This window comes from Suricata suricatta, chromosome 7 (genome assembly GCF_006229205.1).
Source record: "Suricata suricatta isolate VVHF042 chromosome 7, meerkat_22Aug2017_6uvM2_HiC, whole genome shotgun sequence".
NCBI lineage: Eukaryota > Metazoa > Chordata > Mammalia > Carnivora > Herpestidae > Suricata > Suricata suricatta.
The window spans coordinates 18,468,659-18,489,587 of record NC_043706.1 but is presented as its reverse complement, the minus strand read 5'-3'; the positions used below and the strand labels follow the sequence as shown (position 1 = coordinate 18,489,587).

Below are 20,929 nucleotides of genomic sequence, written 5' to 3'. Positions count from 1 at the left end.
AATCCCCAGTCTTTCTGCTGTGAGATAAAAGAAAGTAATGACTCCTGGAAACTTTTCTTGGACTAGGGACCAAGGACAGAGGGTGATAACAGCTATGATTATTATAGTATCTGAGAGAAAATCTTCCTTCCCATACCACTGGAAAACCATGTGCTCCCAGGTGCAAATGTAGTAGCCCTAGTTCCTTGTTTTAGAAAATTGATTTTCTTTGGTTTTCCTTAATCCTAAAAGGTAGTATGTCAATAGTTGACATTTATTGAAAGTCGATGAAATGCAAGGCACCCTTTAAATCACTTTATCCTTGTCAACTCCATCACCACAATAATTCTGTGAAGTAGATTTTATTATTAACTCCATTTTATGGAGGACACAAATGAGACAAAGAGACTGAGCTCAAGGTCGCACAGACAATAGATGTAGAGGGTGGAGCTTTTTGGCAGCCTACTACAGAGCCATTCATGCTATGCCTCCTGATGTAAGAGGTGCTACATCAAAAAGCCTACTTTGAATTCACAGAGAAGAGGCTCAAGGTGATTCTTCTCTGTCCCATTTACTTCCCTTCATGATTCCTACAGACTGAGGAGATGGGGCTCTTTCTCTGCATGTTTCAGCCTGTTCTCTCAAACTGTTCACTTTGAGGTTGGGCACTGAAAGCAGACAAGGAACCTACCAAGAAAAAATATTTGATTTCAATAAAACCCCATTGTCCAGGATCCTTAAAGAATGAGTTCTTTCTGAAGGGCTAGATTCACCAGATAGCTTACAAATTAGTAATTCTGGGTAAAAATCTTCCTGAAATGGAGTCACAATTTTATGACCTCTCAAAACCTTCAGTCCTTGGATCTAATTTTTTGATTTGTCAACAACAAATTGTAATCATTTGAGAAACATCAACAATTGTACAATGACATCCTCAAGGCTCTAGACTAGCAGTCCCCAAATTTAATTTGTATAAGAATTACCCAAATGTGCTTATGAAAAATTCAGATTTCCAGGCCTTGTTCTCATCTTGAATCAATAAGTTTGGCATGAGTCTGGGGAATCTGAATTTTAACAATCATGCCAAGGTAAGGTGATTCAGGTGGTCCTTCAGCCCACACTTTGAGTATCGCCATCTAATACGGACACAAAGATAAGACAGATTTGTGTGTCCTTGATCATACGACTTACACAGCTTAGGGCAACCACATTTCTCTTGAAAATCAAACTGATTCATACCTGAATAATTACAGGCTAAAAAATATGACCTTTCCTCCATGTCCCATCACACATGACTGAAATCAAGAGGAAATATATGGAATGTCATCTCATTATATCGAAATTCCATTACCTGACCTCAACCTCAATGTGTCATAACTCATCTCTTTACATGCTACTCAAATGTTCAACTAAGAATATTTCACTCCAGGGAGATGGCAAGATCTAATTGAATATTTTAATTTAGAAAATTCAGTACTGGGATTTCTAAAACCCCCCCTTTTTCTTTTTTACTGTGAAAACAAAAAGTTGAATTTTCTTCTCAGTTTCTCCTTGTTAGGCAACAGATAAATTTCCCCTTCGTTGTCCCTGAGAGTTGAACACATTGGGGAAAAATTGGGCACAGCCCATTACTTTTACAAACCCCAGTGACTGAGCCTCAATGCACAAAAAGATGGCATTTCTGAACATCTGCAGCATGATTAGATCAAAGACCAACAAATTAACCACAAATGGTTTTACAAGGAGCAGACAAATACATCATTTGGAAAGGAGAAAACTTTTGGCAATAATTGCTAATCAACATTTTTCCTTTGGGCAACCACTTTGTACCAAAGATATCTAGTGACAATAGTAATACTTGTGCCACATTTTCTATTTTGCAAAGTTTTTAAAGGCATATTATCACATTTGATCATGTCAATCCTTTTAATACTTTTAATTGATATTAGTCCATTTCACAGGTGATGGAAAAAAAAGATTTAGGAAAGTAACCATTGACTCATGTTTTTCCAGCTACTAAATTGTTGATTTCACTATATCAAAAGTGATATCCAACTTTATTATTTCTTTCCACACATTCATTTATTCATTCATTCATTCCCACATATTTTATTAAATGTTTGTATTGCACTTAAGCACCATATTTGGCATGGAGGATAAAAATGATTGAATAAAGGCAAAGAAGTTTCTAATTCTCATTGAGCTATAGTCTGAGGTGGGAAAGGATAATCAATAACACATCAGACAATTCTAATAGTAATAAATGTTCTGATGTATCACTACTGATATTGAAATAACAAAGATAAAACAGTGATGTACTAGAAAATGACCAGAGAAGGAGCGAGTCTGTTAAGAAGATATAGTCTGAGAAAGTGATACTTAACCTGAAACCTGCCATGGCACAGTTGAAGGAGGAACCCTAGTAGGTAGGAAGCCACAACTAATTCACTGGCCCTGTAACAAGAATGAGCTGGTTGTGTACAGAGAATGGAAAGTGAGGCTGGGATGAAATTCACAAGGAATTTGGATTTTATTCTAAGTGTAAAATGGAAAGCCACCAGGAGATCTCAAGCAAAGCGCTGACATGATCTGACTAAATAGACCCTTATTGGTCCTTGAGTTCAATGATGTTTTGTTTGAGCAGAAAGCATTTTCCTGCCTCCACTATGAGCTTTTAGAGACTTGAAAAGTCATTGACTAACTGCTTGGTAGGAAAGGATAACTGGCCCTTTTCTTTGCAATTAACAGGACCTGTGACCTTGGAGAAATTCTTTACCTTTACTCAGCCCTTTGTGACTTCACTTGGTGTTCATATGAGAATTAGGGTCTTAAAAGTAATTGTAAAACATTTTGTATAGAAGTCGAAATATTGAAACATATTCCCTCTGAATGTGAGTGAGTTCAAATATAGAAACAAGTTTCTCCTCTTTAGAGAGTTCAGAATGATTTGATTGTTGAATTGCATGCAAGGTGGAGAAGAACTATTTTGTAACTAGGGCATTCTTAGCTCTAAGTACAGCAGATGTGAACAGATGTAGGGAATAGGCACACAGGGTGAGGATGGATTTATGGAACTTCAGAATCATTTTCAATAAAATAAAGAATGTGAATCTGCATAAAATAACAAAAAAAATTTTTTTAAGTTAAAAAAATTTCAACTAAAAGGCAGGCAATAGTTGACTAAGTCTGCACTGAGACTTTTGATTTGTTCATTTTAGAAATATTTGAGACCACATTTCCAGATGCTAGAGATACAGCAGTGAACAAAATAGACCCAAGTCCTACTCCGAAGAGGTTTACACTCCAGTGTTACCAAATATTCCTAAGATCTTACCATGCACTGTAACCACCTCATTCCCAAATCTTAGCTTACTATATGATACTAAATCTGTCCTCTGAAAGTACAAAGGAAGAGACTCAAAAAAGAGAGATTTGGCTTTAGAAATAGAAATAAATCTGGTAAAGATGCAAAGAAATATAATATGAATTGATGACTAATTTGGAGATATAGGAAAACCACTCTATCAGTTCTTGTTGCTTCCTTAGGGTGGATTGTGAACCTCAATGTTTACCCTGTGGGATCATTCACACCTGGGTTTCAATCTCAGCTTCAAACATCTGGGCAAATCCTCATGTCTAAAACCTCAGTTTCTCTTATCTGCAAAATGGGTTTAACAATAGATTGGGTGATGTGAAGTTTGCATTGATATATATATTAAGCATACAATAAAGAAACTGTAGATACTCAATTATACCTTACTCTTCCTCTCTGCTAGAGGATGAGGCACAGTGATAAAGTGATGTTCTACACTGATGGCCTTGAACCCCTCACCTCACTCAGTAGCAAGGAGCAGAGGCAAAATAGCATCAAATAAATTTAATGGATATTGAGTTGTCTTAAACAAATCAAGGATGGATTAACTAATACTTCTTGAAGGGATGTTTTAAAGAGCTGCAGAAACCTAACTCAGAGGAAAACAGAGAACATTCTACACAGAGGATTATTATTATAATGGTAAAAATAATTAGAGCAAACAATTATTTCCTACATGCAACACACTGTACTAAGCAATTTATATACTATATTATTTAGTGCTAATAAAACCCCTATGAATTAGGTATTGAATTCCCATTGTACTGAGGCCAGTGAGATTAAGTGTTTTCCTAAAGTACTGAGCACGGGTAAGTAGCAGGACCAGACCACTGCCAAGAGCAGAAAGCCCAGTGACCAACCATGCCGTGTGGGAAAGACCATCTGCAAATTACGTTTTCACAAGTCTGGGGGGAGCCTCTTGACCAACAGAAGTGACCTGTTGTAGAACTGACCAAAAAAAAAAGCCATCCTCCAACTGATATAATGGGAAACTTTCTAACACTGCATGATATATTCCAGGATTGTTCATTATTAATGGTAATAATCAATAATCAATAAAAGCAATCATGCTCAGACTCTAGTTTTCCAAAGACTGCTCCATCCTATGAGTTATTAAAATCATTTCATTTTTTATATTAAATGTCACACAGAAAATAACCTCTTGCAAAATGTTGGGTTCATCATATTTTAAGAATTAATACTTTAGGTCATTTTAATCAGTTTCTGATATATGCAGTTTTCAGAAAGCACTTCAGGGAAGAACACTGTGGCTATGACTAATAATGACAAGAATATGAACTATATTCTTCATATACATATTGGAATCAGAACATTACTGAAGTACTTTACCATCTTAAGTATTTAGGAAGCTTTAAATAAAAAATAAATTTGCCTATTTCACTGAAATTGAGCATCCTCTTTTCAGGCATAAAACATCAGACTTATTAGTTTCATGGCTATATTTTAAGATGAGTGCCAGCACTGGCTAGCTGACTACATGATAAGTGTCTTAAAATTTCAAGAAGAGGCACTAAATTTTTCACAGTATTTGTGTTTCATTCTCAATGTAATAAAAATATGCCACCCTTTTAATAATGAATAATAGATTCTCAGTTTGATTTACATGCATGGATTAAATGTCATGTTTGAAAAGTTGCTATTTTATTCATATTGGATTTCCCTCCAGCAAAACAAAAATGGTGCCCATCTACTACTATAATAATGATACCTTGCCACACTGATGTATAAATATTAACTGGTTTGATAGACTCCTTAAAATTCTATAGATACATGAAATAGTCTGATACTACAGTGAATCTAAGTCAGGTATTCTGTGGCATTTCTGAGATATCTATGTGTGTCCTACAATTAGCCAAAACTTATCCACATATAATGTGGCTAAGCCAAGGAATAGGAGAGCCAGACCCTATTTCAATATGCCAGATTTACAAGTTGAATCCTAAAAGGTTAAAGTTTATCATTACTATTTCTTTCCAACTGGGGAAAAAAAGAACAATTCACTGTCACCAGTTCTTTATGAGCCCCTGTATTCATTTTCTTGGGCTGTCATAGCAAAGTACCACAGGCTGAGTGGACTAAACAATAGCACTTTATGTTCTGGCAGTTCTGAAGACCAGAAACCCAAGGTCAAGGTTGACAGGGCCGACGTTAGTTTGTCTCCCTCACATGGTCTTCCAGTGTGTGTGCCTGTGTCTTCATCTCCTCTTCCTAAGGGACAGCAGCCATCGTGGATTAGGGCCCACACTAATGACCTCAGTTTAACTTATTACCACTTTAAAGACCTTATCTCCAAATATAGCCAAAATTTAGAAGGTATAATTAAGCCCATAACAACCCCCTCTCTATCCATGTTCATCTTCTACACCTGCCTTTTTACATGTAGATAGTAAAACTAAAGGACTAGCCAAGATTCACATGCCTTTGGGGGGATCCAAAGGTGAACTTAGACGTAAAATATTTTTTCCCATCAAGCACACAAGGTTCAGTTTGTAAAAGTCAACCATACAATTTAAAGAAAGGATCCTCTCTTTATTCCTTCATCTCTTGATATAGTACTTGGTCATATAATGGGCTAAATAAATAAGTTCTTCAGTTACAAATATTAATGCAAAAATTAGTGGCTTGAAATAGTGTTTTACTGTACCTGCCAATTCTGTGGATCAAGAAAAGAGGTGTGGTTCAGCAAAGTGTCTCACCTGCTCCACACAGCATCAGCTGGGGCCACTTAGTGCTGTTCACGTGGTGGCTGACCTGAGCTGGAGGGTCCAAGATGGCTTCTCTCACATGTCAAGCACATTGGCAAAGGCAAATGGAAAGCTAGACCCACCCGCGGGCTCTCTCTCTCCTGTAGTTACAGGGTCTCTCCTTCCTCTCTAGCAGAGGAGACTTTTATGAATATTTTTACATAGCACCTCAGGGCTCTATGAGCATGGTTTCCAGTAAGACAGGAAGTGAAGTTACCTGTACTTGAAAGTCTTTCAAAGTCACAACTTACACCTAGAAAATGAGAGCATCACTTCCATCGTATTCTATTGAGTAAGCAGTCAAACTTCTCCCCTTCAGACTGAAGGGGATAAAACATGGAGCTCACCTTTCAGTGGAGGGAATAGCAAAGAAGTTATGGCCATCTTTAATCTACCACAACAGGTTATTGGTAATTGAATGAATGAACAACAATATGTAAAGTATATTATGCTATACAAATAAAATTAATCTATTTGGCCATGTACATTGCAGTGACCTTTGACTAACCCACAACTTCCATCTGAATTAACACCAAATATGAAAGATTTCCAATAATTCAAGCAAGCCAATGTGAATTCAAGAATACTACTTGCCAGTTTTCCATTTTTTAACTCTTTATTATGTGTATTTTTCCTAAGTTTGAAGTGTTGATCTACTTATTTACTGAACTTATTTTTCATTTGTACAGTGAATGAATAATTTAAGCAACCTAGGTTAGATGGCAATGACTAATAAAAGTAAGGTAAGTGTGTATGCATTTAATATGGATTCAGAATGGCTGCACGTGCTTTCTGAGAACGAGACTTTTACATAAAAACAGTTTTTAAATTCTGTGACTTTCTGAATAAAGAGCTTGTAGTGGCATTCTATAATTAGAAAGGCCACTACAGCTATTTTCACTTAGAAATATCAAAAATAATCTGGAGAAATGTTTACTTGGTCTTTAAAATAACCATGTTTGCAGTTAATGTAACATAAAACAGGTGTATTTGTGGAGGTCTCCATCATGCCTAAGTACCCTGGAAATTCTTAGAAGGCATTCTATTTGAGAATGAGCTTTGTCCAATTTGGCATGCTTCAAGGAAGGGAGTTTATGAGCTCCCTTCTCTATAAAAGGTTTACCTAAAATGGCTGCTTTTGAATATTAAAGAAGGGAGAAAATAAAAACCAACATAAAGCTATAAGACCATAAAACATTGAAATGCATTTTCTTATTCATTACCAGTGATGGGCTCCCCATTTATAGGTAATGTTAAAATAATATCTCTTCCTCTGAATGGATATGTTTCTTCTCAATCAGGTCTATTTCTATTTTAGAAGCTACTTTTACCAAGATCTGACTCTTAAGATTATCTTGACGTATGCTTGTACTCATTTTTGGTAAACTGAATTTACATTAAACCTGTTGCATCTCTATAACTAGAGTTTCACATTTCATTTCAGTTTTTATTTTAGAAGCATCTATTGAATATGTACTATGCACAAGTATTGTAGGCTTCAAGAGACACAACAATATGATATGGCCTTTGCCCTCAAATCTTTTTGGAGCTCATTCATGTGTATAAACAATAGCAAAAGTGAATAAGTCTGGGATTTGAAGGATATGTAGGAGTTAACATTGGAGACAAATGCCCAATGGCACCCCAAACTTGTAGGATATATGGAACTTGGGTATAGCTCAAATTACAAGTAGGCTGGGATACCTACTGGGAAGTTGGCTCTCATTAATGAGTGTAATCAGACTGTGAACAGAAGCTGAGGCCATATCACCAGTGTGTTTGAATCCATGGTAAAGACTTTAATTCATCTGAAGAACAATGGACATCAACCTATGTTTTTAAAGGAAAGTGCTGGAGTGAGGTGATGTAAAGACCACTTGCACTAATGATAACCAAAGGAACACTGATGATGCCCTTGGGGTTCATGGAAAGCACTTTTTAGAGGTAGAAAGGAGTTGAGTATCCAGAGTTATAGAGCAAGGGTTTATTGCCAACATAGCCCTACTAAGCTATAAGATCTTGGGTAACTAGCATCATTTCTCCAAAATGCAGTTTTGCATTTATGAAATAGAAATATTGATGTCTATCTCACCTTTCTTTTGAGGTTAAATGACATATTAGTAAAAACAGAAAACTCTAACTCGGTCTAAAACACCTTACTAGGGGCACCTGGGTTGAATGCCTGACTCCTGATTTCAGTGCAGGTCATGGTCTCATGGTTTGTGACAGCACACAGCTTGCTTGGAATTTTATCTTCCCGTCTCTCTCTGCCCCTCCCCCACTCACACTATATCTGTCTCTCTCAAAAATAAATAAATAAACATTTACAAAATAATTAAAAAAATAAAACACTTTACTGGTTTTAGAAAGGGTGGGATTAAGGTACAAACATTGTTCACAATTGTTTATCCTTTTAAATTTTTTCAAAATTCTTATTTATTTTTGACAGAGAGATACAGAGTGTGAATAGGGGAGGAGCAAAGAGAGAGAGGGAGACACAGAATCTGAAGCAGGCTCCAGGCTCTGAGCTGTCAGCACAGAGCTTGATGCAGGGTTTGGACTCAAGACCAGCAAGATCATGACCTAGGCCAGAGTTGGGCACAACCAACTGAGCCACCCAGGTGCCCCTGTTTATCCTTTTAAACAATATAGTCACAGCCATGTTAGAAAGAGAAATAATGACATCCTTTAGTTAACCAAAACCTCCTTTTAGGCATATATTTTGGTTTTGTTTATTTTGCATTTTTTAGAGCTGGTTTGTTCATTTGAAAATATTTTAGTCCTTGAAGCATGTCGAACCTAAGCTACATTATAATATTTACTCTGACCACCACCTTATTGGTGGTAAATAACACCATAAGATCAATGAGATTTTGTTTCTTGTGATGCCTATTTTATGTAGAAATTGCAGAGGCAATAGGGAGATTGGGCACCTGCTCTAAGTCTCGTTGCTAGGTAGATTTTGGAACCCAAAATTTAATTCCAAGTAAAGAGCACACATATAACCACCATCCTACCATGTATTTGATCCCCTTTATTTATTCTTTATATTTGAATGTGCAAGAAAATTTTCTATGATAGTATTTCCAAAAGACTTTTTTACGAATTAAGAGGCATTGTATTTACCCAAAGGAAAAGCCTCACTCAGTCAGAAATAAAAACAGCAGATCCTCTTCAAAGTAAGAGACTAGTAAATGTCTGTTCACTGTGATTCTGTCATGTGGAAACCTGTGTTGTCACATTCTATGATGTTCCTTTTCCTGTAACTTCTTTGCTATAGTGTGCTTTCAAATACCATCCAATCAAATGATAGTGAATGTCTGACTCTTTCTTAAGAAATCCTCAAATTGCCACAAGTTCTTGTAAGGCACATTATTATTTTTTTTTTTTGCCTTTACACTAGTGTTAGTAAAATTTCAGCCTGTACACACTGACATGTGATTCTAAAAACAGATGTGCTTATCGAATAAAATGGGGTTAAGTATAATCAAAATAGAGGGATATTGTCTCTGTCTTGGTGACACAAACACTCAATCCAAGACATGGTTTTATTTTCTTTGTGGTGTAGGGTAATGTGAAAAATGAAATATGTAAGCCCAAATTGAAGGAAACCATGGTCTTAATGGAATCATTAGAGAAATTGTTCCAGAATGCTACATCCTTCCAGAAATAATAACCCTGTAATGTCAGCAAATTTGGAGTCAGCATGGGTTACCTGCTCCACACAGACAGCCTGGTCACATTTGTTAGAGCTGCCTGAGGCTTAGCCCAACTTGAGCACATGACCTTTCAGAATTGCTTTTTAATTCATTAATCAATGTTCTTTGCCTGAATTTTGCTGGGTTTGTTTCTTTAACCTATTCTTTGCATCATTTTTTTAAACTCTATTTTAGAGAGACAGAAAGAGTGCTTGAGTGGCGGAGGCACAAAGAGAGAGAGAGAGAAAAAGAGAGAGAGAGAGAGAGAGAGAGAGAGAGAGAGAGAGAGAATCACAAGTAGGTTCCACACTCAGAGCAGAGCCCAGTGCTGGTGGGACTCAATCCCAGGACCCTGGGATCATGGTCTGAACCAAAATGAAGAGTCAGAAGCTCAATGGACTGAGCCACTCAGGCACCCCTGTATCCTTTTTTTAAGTTGGCCAATTCCTGTACTCAATGAAAATGAGAATTATAAGCATAGCAGTTTTACCGAATATTTAACAAAATGTTCTTGTAGCTCAGATACTACTACCTAAGTGCAATAATAATGTTTTTGTCATATTTAAACACCATATTTAAATAATGATATATTTCAAGTGATAATACAAAATGCTATTCAGAAGCATCACAATTCTTAATTTATGACTTTACATTTTTACACAATATTTTGCTACATTTCCTCCTTCAATTTTCTCTAAGCTCTAAAGATTCCATGTTTATTTACCCATGTAGATTAGAATATTAGAAACCAAGTACAACTGAAGAAAAAGTAAAATCTTTCACCAAATTTTCAAAGGATCTGTCCAATTTTCTTAAAATAAGATTTTCCTTATTTAGTGGTTTCTATAACACCATTTCCTATAGCCTCTCATCTTTGTACTTGTAAACAAGATGGATTTCTATACATACATGAATGATTTAAATCAGTGCTTTCCAAACTTGGCGTAGCTGTATTGTGCAAGTGGAGATGTCTTAGCCACAATCCTTGACTTAACTCTGAGTTCATTAGTTGGAGAAATAATCATTTAATTATACAATTATACAATCATTTATTCTTTCTGCTGCTATTCAAAAGCTCTTAATTGTCTAATATTTTATGAAAACTGAACAGAAAAGGCATACTGTTTATTTAATACTCCTTTGGAAAATTATAAAACATTTCAAATATAGAAGATTCAAAAGAATAATATAGGATGACATCGGTGTTTTCTTTCTTCCTTGTTCTTGAAAGATACTCCTTGTTAGTTATTTTAGCAAGGTCCTATGAAGGATATATAGGTTCTAGACTGAATTGAGTCCCCCAAAAGAAGATATATTGAAATCCTAACCCCTAGAATCTCAGAATATGGTCTGATTTGGGAATAGGATCTTTGCAAGTTTAACCAAGTTAAGATGAGGTCATTAGGGTGTGTTCTAACTTGTGACTGGTGTCATTATAAAAAGGGGAAATTTGAACACAAAGTCAAATGCACACAGAGGGATGATGATGTGAAGACACACAAGGAGAGGACCGTGTGAGGACAGACGATTGGGGTGGTCCATGCACAGGTCAAGGAACCCCTGGGACTACCAGAGCTAGAAGAGAGGCATCGGACCATTCTTCCCTAGCACCTTCAGAGAGAGCAAGGCCCTACTTTGTCAAACTTATGGCCTCTAGGACTGTGAGACAACAAAATCATTTGTTTTAAACCACAAAGTCTATGCCCTTTTGTTAAGGCAGCTTTAGGATGCAAATACAGTATTCTTCATTTGAAACACCCCTCTCCTAACTCTTGAATGATAGGTTAGGTAACTATCTTCTTAACTTTTCTCTCAGGACTCTGAATACATTGTTCAGTGGTCCTCAGACTTCTATAATTGCTGTCTGCTCCTTCACCACGATGTGTCCACCTGTGGATTGATTTTATTTTGTTCTGCTCACAATTTTTGTCCCTGGATCTGAGAGCTGGGGTTTTCCAGCAAGTCTGGGAAATTAATACCTGTATGAGAAGTTAATTTCAGTAATTGTTATTCCCTTTATATTTTCTGTTAGACCTTCTCTTCTAAATCTTTCCAAACCACTTCACTTTGTCCATCTCTTTATCCCTTAGTGGTGCAGTCCAAGCAAGGTCATCAGTTTTGGCCTCCATGCCATTAGCTCTCTCCATAGAAGGTCTAATCTATATAATATACCTTTTCAGTTTTTCATTTCAACTCTTATATATTTTCCATCATAGAAATACTATTGCTAGATTAAGAGGAGAAATAAATTTTTAAAGTTTATTTCTTTTGAGAGAGAGAGAGAGAGAGAGAGAGAGAGAAAGAATCCCAAGTAGGCCCCATGCTGTCAGCACTGAGGCCAATGCAGGGCTCAAACTTGTGAAGCATCAGATCATGGCTTGAGCCAAAATTAAGAGTTGGATGCTTAACCAGCTGAGTTACCCAGGCATCCAGGCACCTGGCACCACCAGAGAAATAAAATTTTAAGCAGAGCTTAGAGAAAAAGAAGTTTCTTATTATTTCCCTCTATTGAAGAGCAAATCTTTTTGTTTTTGGTCTAGTCGGTTTCAGACTAGTCTTGAATATCCTTGATTTATGTGGGAGACTTTCAACACTCCATACCTAATGGGCCCAAGGCCTTATCTCCTGAATGGTGACTGAAACTGAAAACTTTAGGTACCCAAGATTGATCATCTCTTCTCCCCATCCTAGGCAATCATAGCCTCGGATTATTCACTTCCCTGTCTCATTTGCTCAGATCTCATCTAGAATACCCAGGTGTTTATAGAACCTAATCTGAAAACAAAATATACCTTTGACTCCTGATTCTGGCAGAATGGTAGACTAAGATAATCTGAATGTTTAACTTAGTTTATCACCTTGCCAACACTGGAAGACAACAGGCATATTTTTGGCACATATCTTCTCAAAGATCCTAGCCTGTTTGTTGTTAATGACCAGGATCCATAAAGAAAGCAATGTTTTCCTGGATAAATGTCAACAGACAAACGGGTTCCAAATGTCTCTACCAAGGAATTATTCAAAGTCATCAAGTAAAATGAACCTAAATTTAAAATCCATAATTTATAGTATTCAAGCTCAAACATTTACATGAGGGGACTTAGCTCAGACTTGCCAGTAAACTCATTATTTTTTACCACCTCCACTTTGCAAAATGAGAAAACCAACGTTAAGATGTAAAATTATTCCAACGGAATCCAAGTGATGGTATCTGGAGGTAGTATTTTGGAAGCTTGGGGTGATACTACCTTTGGGCTTACTAATAGTTCCACTACCTCCTCAGGAGACTTCTCCAACACTATAGGCAACCTTTTCACCTTAACCTTTAAATATTTGCCTCCTGGCACAGCCTGATGGCAAAGGGAAGCCAGCTGTGATGCTGTAACATTGTGCCCTCATTCCAAGATCCATTGGCAGTGTAACCTTACAAGTGGGTGATACAGACAATTCCTCAGCAGACTGTATGCTTCTGTAAATAGGACTTGCCTCTCCTTTTGGGCAATGTTTTCTTGGACCCTCCTTTCTACAAGGGAGTGGATGACCATCCCCCCCCCCCCAGTTGGCATTTGCAAGGCACTCTGCCCTCCCAAATGACTTTGAAGCCAATTTCTCCTGTTCTTAGAGTTACAATAGAGATGATCCTGTCTTCTGAAATCTATTTATTTATTTAGAGAGACAGAGAGAGTGAGCAGGAAAGGGGTAGAGAGTGAGGGAGAGAGAATCCCAAGCAGGTTCTCTACTGTCATTGCAGAGCCTGATGCAGGGCTTGACCCCAAGAACCAGGAGATCATGACCTGAGCCAAAACTAAGAGTCAGACACTTAACCGACTGAGCCACCCAGGTGCCCCTTAGACCTGCATTTTAAAAGTAATGACAAAAATATCTTAAATGTCTCTATACCAGTTACATATACAATGCATGTTTATGCATTTGCATTGTGTATTCCTATTATTAGAAAAGTGTATTTCTGGAAAACTTGCTGTGCTGTCAGTCTCCCAACACTGCTAGCAGAGTGACTGGCAGGCAGAATTGTGTGGTTAGTGGAAAATTTGCTGTTATTGAGTAGAGCCCAATGGAATGAACAGGACTTTGAGCAACATTTTTATTCTGAAATCAAACAGCCTCAGATGACTTCTCTTTCCTGTCAAGTTCTGGAAGTTTTGGTGCTTTTCTTGTTTTGGTTTTGTCCTGAATTGTGTACTTTTCTTACATGCACTGAACGTGAAATAGCTTAGCGTATTTCTTCGGGGATCCGAGATTTTGTTAGGTGATACCAAGGGATGGATGTAATTCCATGACATTTTGTCAGGCTGTTAAAGAGTAAATTTTCCTTGGCTGTGGCAGGAAGTAATTATTTTTGTTTGCTTCTGACACAGGGGAAGAAAATTTGGGGTTGTTATTTCAACTATTCCAAGATACTTTTTTATTCTTTTTGGCAGGAAGGGGAAAATGCATTTTATTATCAAAGGAAGGACCAGCCTCTGATTTCCCCTACAGACTTGATGTGATTTTTAGCACTGTGAATATTTTTTAAATTCATTTCTTTAGTTTGAGGGGGGTAAGAGAGAGCAGAGAGAGAAAGAAAGAATCTCAAACAGGCTCCGGAACTGGGCTCGATCATCTTGACCTGAGCTGAAACCAAGAGTTGCATGCTTAACTGACTGAGCCACCAGATGCCCTAACACTGTGAATGTTTTTGCAACATGAGTCACATAGTGGTTTTGCTCTTCTCACTGAAGGTGTCCTTGGTGCATCTCTTCATCATCTAGTCCCTCTTGGCATCTGAACTATAGCACACTCTGTTAGGATCCTCCAATAACATGCATGGAATATTCCCGAAGGAAACACACCAGTATAAATGGCTTTCATGCTCAGAGTTCACCCTCTGATAGCGGCATCCAGAGATGGGCATCTAAACCAATAATAACAATGACAAAAACACTCATATCTCCTTTTACCATAAAACAGTTCTTTAGTGGCGCCTGGGTGGCTCATTTGGTTAAGTGTTTGGCTTCAGCTCAGGTCATGATCTCACAGTTCGTGGGTTCGAGTCCTGCGTCAGGCTCTGTGCTGACAGCTAGCTCAGAGCCTGGAGCCTATCTTCAGATGCTGTATCTCCCTCTCTCTCTGACCTTCTCCTGCTTGTGCTGTCTCTCTCTGTCTCTCAAAAATAAATAAAAAACATTTTAAAAATTTAAAAAATAAAGTTCTTTATGCAAAAGGCTCTAGAAAGCAAACTGTTTGAATAGTATGTTTTGTAACCTATCTCCATGCCTTAAATTTTCAGATACTTAATTAAAAGGTACAAAAAAATGTAATTGCCTGTTAGGTGTTGGTTGAACTCTTTTTTTTAAATAACTAAGATTTGGGGCATTGGATGGCTCATTCAATTAAGCATCTGACTTTGGCTTAGGTCATGATCTCACAGTTCATGGGTTCAAGCTCCATGTAGGGCTCTGTGCTGACAGCTCAGAGCCTAGAGCCTGCTTCAGATTCTGGGTGTGTGTGTGTGTGTGTGTCTTTCTCTCCCCCTCCCCCACTCATGCTCTGTCTCTCTTTGTCTCTCAAAAATAAATAGACATGAAAAAATTTTAAATAAATGTAAACATAAAAAAAGCTCAAATTTGAGGGACCCCTGGGTGGTTCAGCAGTCATGAGCTCAGGTGATGATCCCAGGGTCGTGGGATCAAGGCCCACATCAAGTTCCTCACTGAGTGTGGACCTGCTAAAATTCTCTAAGTGAATATTAATACTAATATACTGAAATTTTAGGTAACACCACATTTCTGAAATTCTCTGAGGTGAGGTGAGAACCAAGACCTCAGTTCAGGGGTTAAATTATGCTCACTGCTTTCTTAGGACACGTCCCCAAAGTCTGGTTCCGTAGAGGCAGTGGGGTTCCTCTCCACAACCACCCTAGACTGACTCCTCCCACAGCTATCCCACATTTCTTCACAAAAGCCTTTGGGATACGTCACTAGAGGAAAAAATGTTAACCAACATTGTTCTCAAGCAAAGGTTAATTTGAAAGTTACTTGAAATGTAAACATGTCATAGATATTAAAATGAAAGTCTACTGGGTAAACATTCATGGGCTCCACTACCAAAAAAAAAAAACAAAAAACAAAAAACAATAATCATAGCAATAATAAAAAAGCCTCTGAATTCTTACTACACACTGACACTATGTATTTTCCCAAGTATTATATCCATAATTTCTCATAACACATCTGATAGGCACATGTAACCCTTATCTCATAGATGACCCAACTGAGGTTCGGTTCCCCAGAAAATGTTTTCCAGCCAGGATTCCTCTTCTCTTAGGAAGAGTTCTTTCCCAGGAAGAGTTTCAGTCTCTGTTTTATTTTTTTTAATATTTAACGTTTACTTATTTTTGTGAGAGAGAGAGAGAGAGCACGAGCAGGGGAGGGGCAGAGAGAGGAAGACACAGAATCTGAAGCAGACTCCAGGCTCTGAGCTGGCAGCACAGAGCCCAATGCGGGACTTGAACTCACAAATGGTGAGATCATGCCTTGAGCCTACGTTAAATGCCTAACCAACTGAGCCACCCAGGTGTCCCTCAATCTCCGTCTTAAAGAGACGTCTGGTGTTCTCACCACCATCAGAACTGCTAATTCTCCCAATCCCATCCAAAGTGGACCTTGGGTACACCTTGGGATGAAGCTGTGACCTTCACCAAATGTCTATATAGTATAATAATGTCCCAGCGGTAAACAGGCTTTGATTTTTGTTTTTTAACCCCCATCAGCTTCCAAACACAGAGGTCATCTGAGACTTTGAACTTACTAGTCAATAGTGTGGCTTTTATGGGTGCTATATGTTTTCTATTCTTTTTTAAAAGAAAAAAATTTAATTTATTTATTTTTGAGAGACAGAGACAGATGACTGGTGGGGGAGGGACAGAGAAAGGGGGAGGCACAGAATCTGAAGCAAGCTGTCAGCACAGAACCTGACGCATGGCTTGAACCCACAAACGGCGAGATCATGACCTGAGCCGAAAGTGGACACTTAACTGATTGAAGCCACACAGAGGCCCCTCTGTTTTCTATTCTTAAAATTCACTACAGAGTTTTTGATCATTAAAAAGAAAAGAAACAAAAGACAAAAACCGACCAGCCAACCAACAACAACACAAACATTATTCTCAAGGGTATCTTAAAAAGTATCTAAAAAGTAAAGGTGGCAAAAAAAAAAAAAAGGTTGATAATTCTCTTCTCAGATATGACAAATAAATAATGGTGTCCTAGGTTTGTAGTTTACAGAGTTACCGTACAGAATGGCTCATTTATTACAGCTTCGTCTCCTATTTTAATTTTTTCAGTTGGTCAGAGTAAATACAATACATTATCTGCAGAGTATATTCATGTGAATAATGCATTACCACCCTTAATAAAATACCACATGCTAAAATTAATTAAAAGGATATCTTTTAGCAGAAAACCTAAGGGGAAATGGGGAAACAGAGCACACTCCTATCTATTTCAGAGAGAAGTTAGTTTTTTTCTTAGCTATCACTCTGCAATACCTGTATTGACTCTCAAGATGTGTGTTTTACTCATTCAAATTAATACTGTAAAAGGCAATTCTATATTTGTGAATAGTCTGTGCTTGTGCCCAACATCCAATGTACCAGCATGTGATAAGTGTCCCAGGACTAACCCACTCTCCTTTTTTTTATTATCTTTTTTTTTTTACATTTATTCATCTTTGAGTGACAGAGAGAGAGTGTGAGCGGGGGAGGGGCAGAGGGAGGGGGAGACACAGATTCTAAAGCAGGCTCCAGGCTCTGAACTGTCAGCACAGAACCCAACATGGGCTCGAACTCACAAACTGTGAGATCATGACCTGAGCAGAAGTCAGACACATAACTGACTAAGCCACCCAGGCGCCCCTCCCCACCCTCCTTTCATTTTAGGGGGGCTGGGGTTTCCTGAACATGCCCCCCGGAAGAGGCTGAGCCTTCCCTCTCTGCTTACAAGGGGAACTTGATGCTCTCTAGCCCCTGTTTCTCATCCCTGCATCCAGGGTCACTGTTTCATCTTACCCACCTCTTCCTTCTTTACTCAGCACTATCTTCTCTAGAACCCCTTTGTGCATGAACACATCCTCTTACATCCATAATATATCTTCTGAACAATCCCTCCAACTTCCCTTCTGGCCTCAAGCTTGGATCTCACCTAAAATCAGCATCCCTGACTATTTACACACTTATACATGTACTACACACCCAACAACGGACACCATTCATCACTCAGCGTGTAAATCCTAAAAAGGTGGAGAACTAGACCAAGCATCCACAATATATGTTGTTGATAAGTAAAGACAGCATTTCCACTCTACACAGGACCTAGGGTGTCCATTTATGGTCCACAACACATGCTTGGTGCATAATGGACACTCATTGGTTAATGAATGAATGAATGAATGAATGAAATCTTTTCACTACACAAAGTTACATATCTAAAGCTACATCAACAGAGATGAAAAGATGGATAGAGGGAAGAGTGAGGAAGCTACATAAAAAGCGATGCGTGTGTAAAAGACCAGCTTACCACATAAAGGCTTTCGTGGAAATACAGCCCCATATCATAAAAATTTCCACCATGTCTCAGTGAGTGTGTTCTGGTCTTCAGCCACTCCATTTGCTGCCATTGTAAGACACAGCCACCTGGTCGACCAAGCAAGGACACCCTGAGGAGGTAGGAGCCTCGGGGAGCCTTGCTCTTGAGGACCCTTATGCATTTCATCTGTATTCGAAGATGTTGAGGCGCCCGACCCTGGTCAACCTAAAGACAAGGCAGTTCCCCTGAAATACGCAGGAACTGGATGAAACCACACAATTAGCCACAATGCGCTTCTCAGGGGTGGGGGGAAATAGACAATTATTTTCTCTCAACCCGTAATTGTCGGGTATTAGCAATGATAACAGAGGAGGACAGGCAATATATAATTAGGAGGTCAAAAGGCAAGGCTACCAATTATGCAGGGAAAGGTTAGCCAATTTTTAAGCCCGGTATGTTAATGACCTGTGACATCAGAAACCATTCATCTATTGTAATAAGATAGAATTAACAGGGTACCAACACTTCTACAAACCACACATCAGGCCTACTCAAGAAATGTGGGGTGGGTGAATATGGACAGTGAGTTTCAAACTCTTGAGCTGGTGACAGCCCTTACCTCTAACACTAATCGCAGACCATAGGACGCTGTGTGTAGGAGAAGAAATATGTTTTCTCCCTCAAGGTCTTCGCTGGACTAAAATTGTTTCCATGAACAGATGAAGTGGAGAAAGAAGCCAACGCTTACCACATGCACAGGGAAGCCCCCCATAATGAAAACGAGACATAAAGAAACGACCAGGGAAAGCGGGTTTCAGGCATTTTAGGAAGAAATGTAATAATTTTCTGAGAAAGACAGGATAAAGAAAACGGGTGTTTGAGGGTTTTAATTAGGAAGTGATTCTAAGCAAACTTTGGGCTGAGATCGATCACTTAAAAAAAAGAATACGCTTTCTACAGCTTTGTTCGCTTTAAAGTTCTAGTCTCTGGTGATAAGGATGTCTTTTCACTTCTTAGTAAGGGGAGGGTCCCTTTCACAAGGGAAATTTATTTCCTGTTTTCAGTCACACTGTTTTCAGGGGGATGGAGGAGGAGGAGTGGTCTTGCACTGGCTGTTTCAGAGGTAGCTTTAATTCAAAATAGTCGGTGTGCTACCATGGTACATTCTGGGCAGCCTGCCCTTGGTCCCGGTACCGCCTTGATGAGTGAAGTCCAAAGTAGATCAGACAAACCCTTCACCTGACAGAAACCTGTGTTCACTTTCAACATGAGGTCAACTTGCCCCATAGGCTTCCAATGAGAGTAAAAAAAAATAAAGACGGGGAGTGACATTTGTGTGTGCTTTAACCTAACACTAAACATAAACTGTATATAAGTAAAGAACAGGAGTCAAGACTATTTTATGGGACTCTTGAATGTCATTGCTTACCTTTCTTCCACTCTGAGAAATAGACCATTTTCATTTTTAGTGAGTGCTGGAAAGTTTATCCAAATGGGTAAGATTTTTAATGGACTTGTTTCAGATTAAACAAAAATTAAACTGGGATTATTAATAACTCAAATGTCATTAAGTCATGTTTTCTATACTCACAAGTCCCAAATAGTCTTTGGAATAATTTGACCTCAAAGAACTCTCTATTACATTGTGCTTTAAGCAAAAAAAATAATGTCGTTCTTGGATCCAGGGTACTCTCTTGGCTACCGGAGTTAGTAACACTACCCATTAATCTGCAGTCAACGGTTAAGTACTTTTTAATCCTGCTTAAACTTTTTGGTGAGCGATAATATATATTTCCATATAGACAGTATGCTTCTGGAATCAAATCACAGTGAAATAAACAATGAAAGTTGCTAAACTTCCTTTGTTTTTTTCATAGAAGTCACACTTAAAAGCCAATCAGAATAACCATTATTTTTGGCTTAATTAGAAAATCTTAATTAACAGGAAAGACTTAACCTTAATATTTTGGTTTCTAAAAATATTTTTAAAAATTAACACCATGTGAATAAATAAGACAATCTCTTTAAACCTCAAGGCAGGATTACTGATGCAGGCAGACCGAGTTATTAAACACATTCTAAATTAAACGCCTCCATGAATTTTATACTGAAATATATTGTGATAGTTTTGCATGCCAAATGTGACATTCTGTATTTTAGATTCATCTTCTGTAGTAATTTTGGAAATGTCATACAAACAAAGATTTTGTCATTTACCAAGGGAATTACTATGCATGGCCGCTGAGCCATCTCTTTGCCGGCTTTTGTGGCTGTTTCAAGTCAGCAAGCCATAAAAAATCTTTATCTCTCTGAAACACAGCAATTTGGAAGATAATCGAATGGTGACTAGGGGGCAGAAATGCCAGTCTGAGGAATTATACCACAATCTCTCTTGCATTTACAACCTTCCTCAAAGCAAGTGTCAGATGAGTAGGGGGAGAAGAGAGAAGATCCATCAACTCTCAAACCTGTCTCATATGCATGGAGCCAACCCTAGCCTCATTGTCTAGTGGGAACCCAGCCTCGCACTGT

At 38.2% G+C, this 20,929-nt stretch overlaps 1 protein-coding gene across 1 annotated transcript in view; it reads right to left on the bottom strand.

Moving 5' to 3' along the window:
• Positions 1 to 20,929, bottom strand: part of OFCC1 (orofacial cleft 1 candidate 1) — a 284,782-nt gene that overhangs the window by 187,594 nt on the left and 76,259 nt on the right. Inside the window, 1 exon segment of the mRNA XM_029943141.1 lies at positions 18,389 to 18,622. Within this exon segment, the coding sequence (XP_029799001.1) occupies positions 18,389 to 18,622 (234 nt within the window).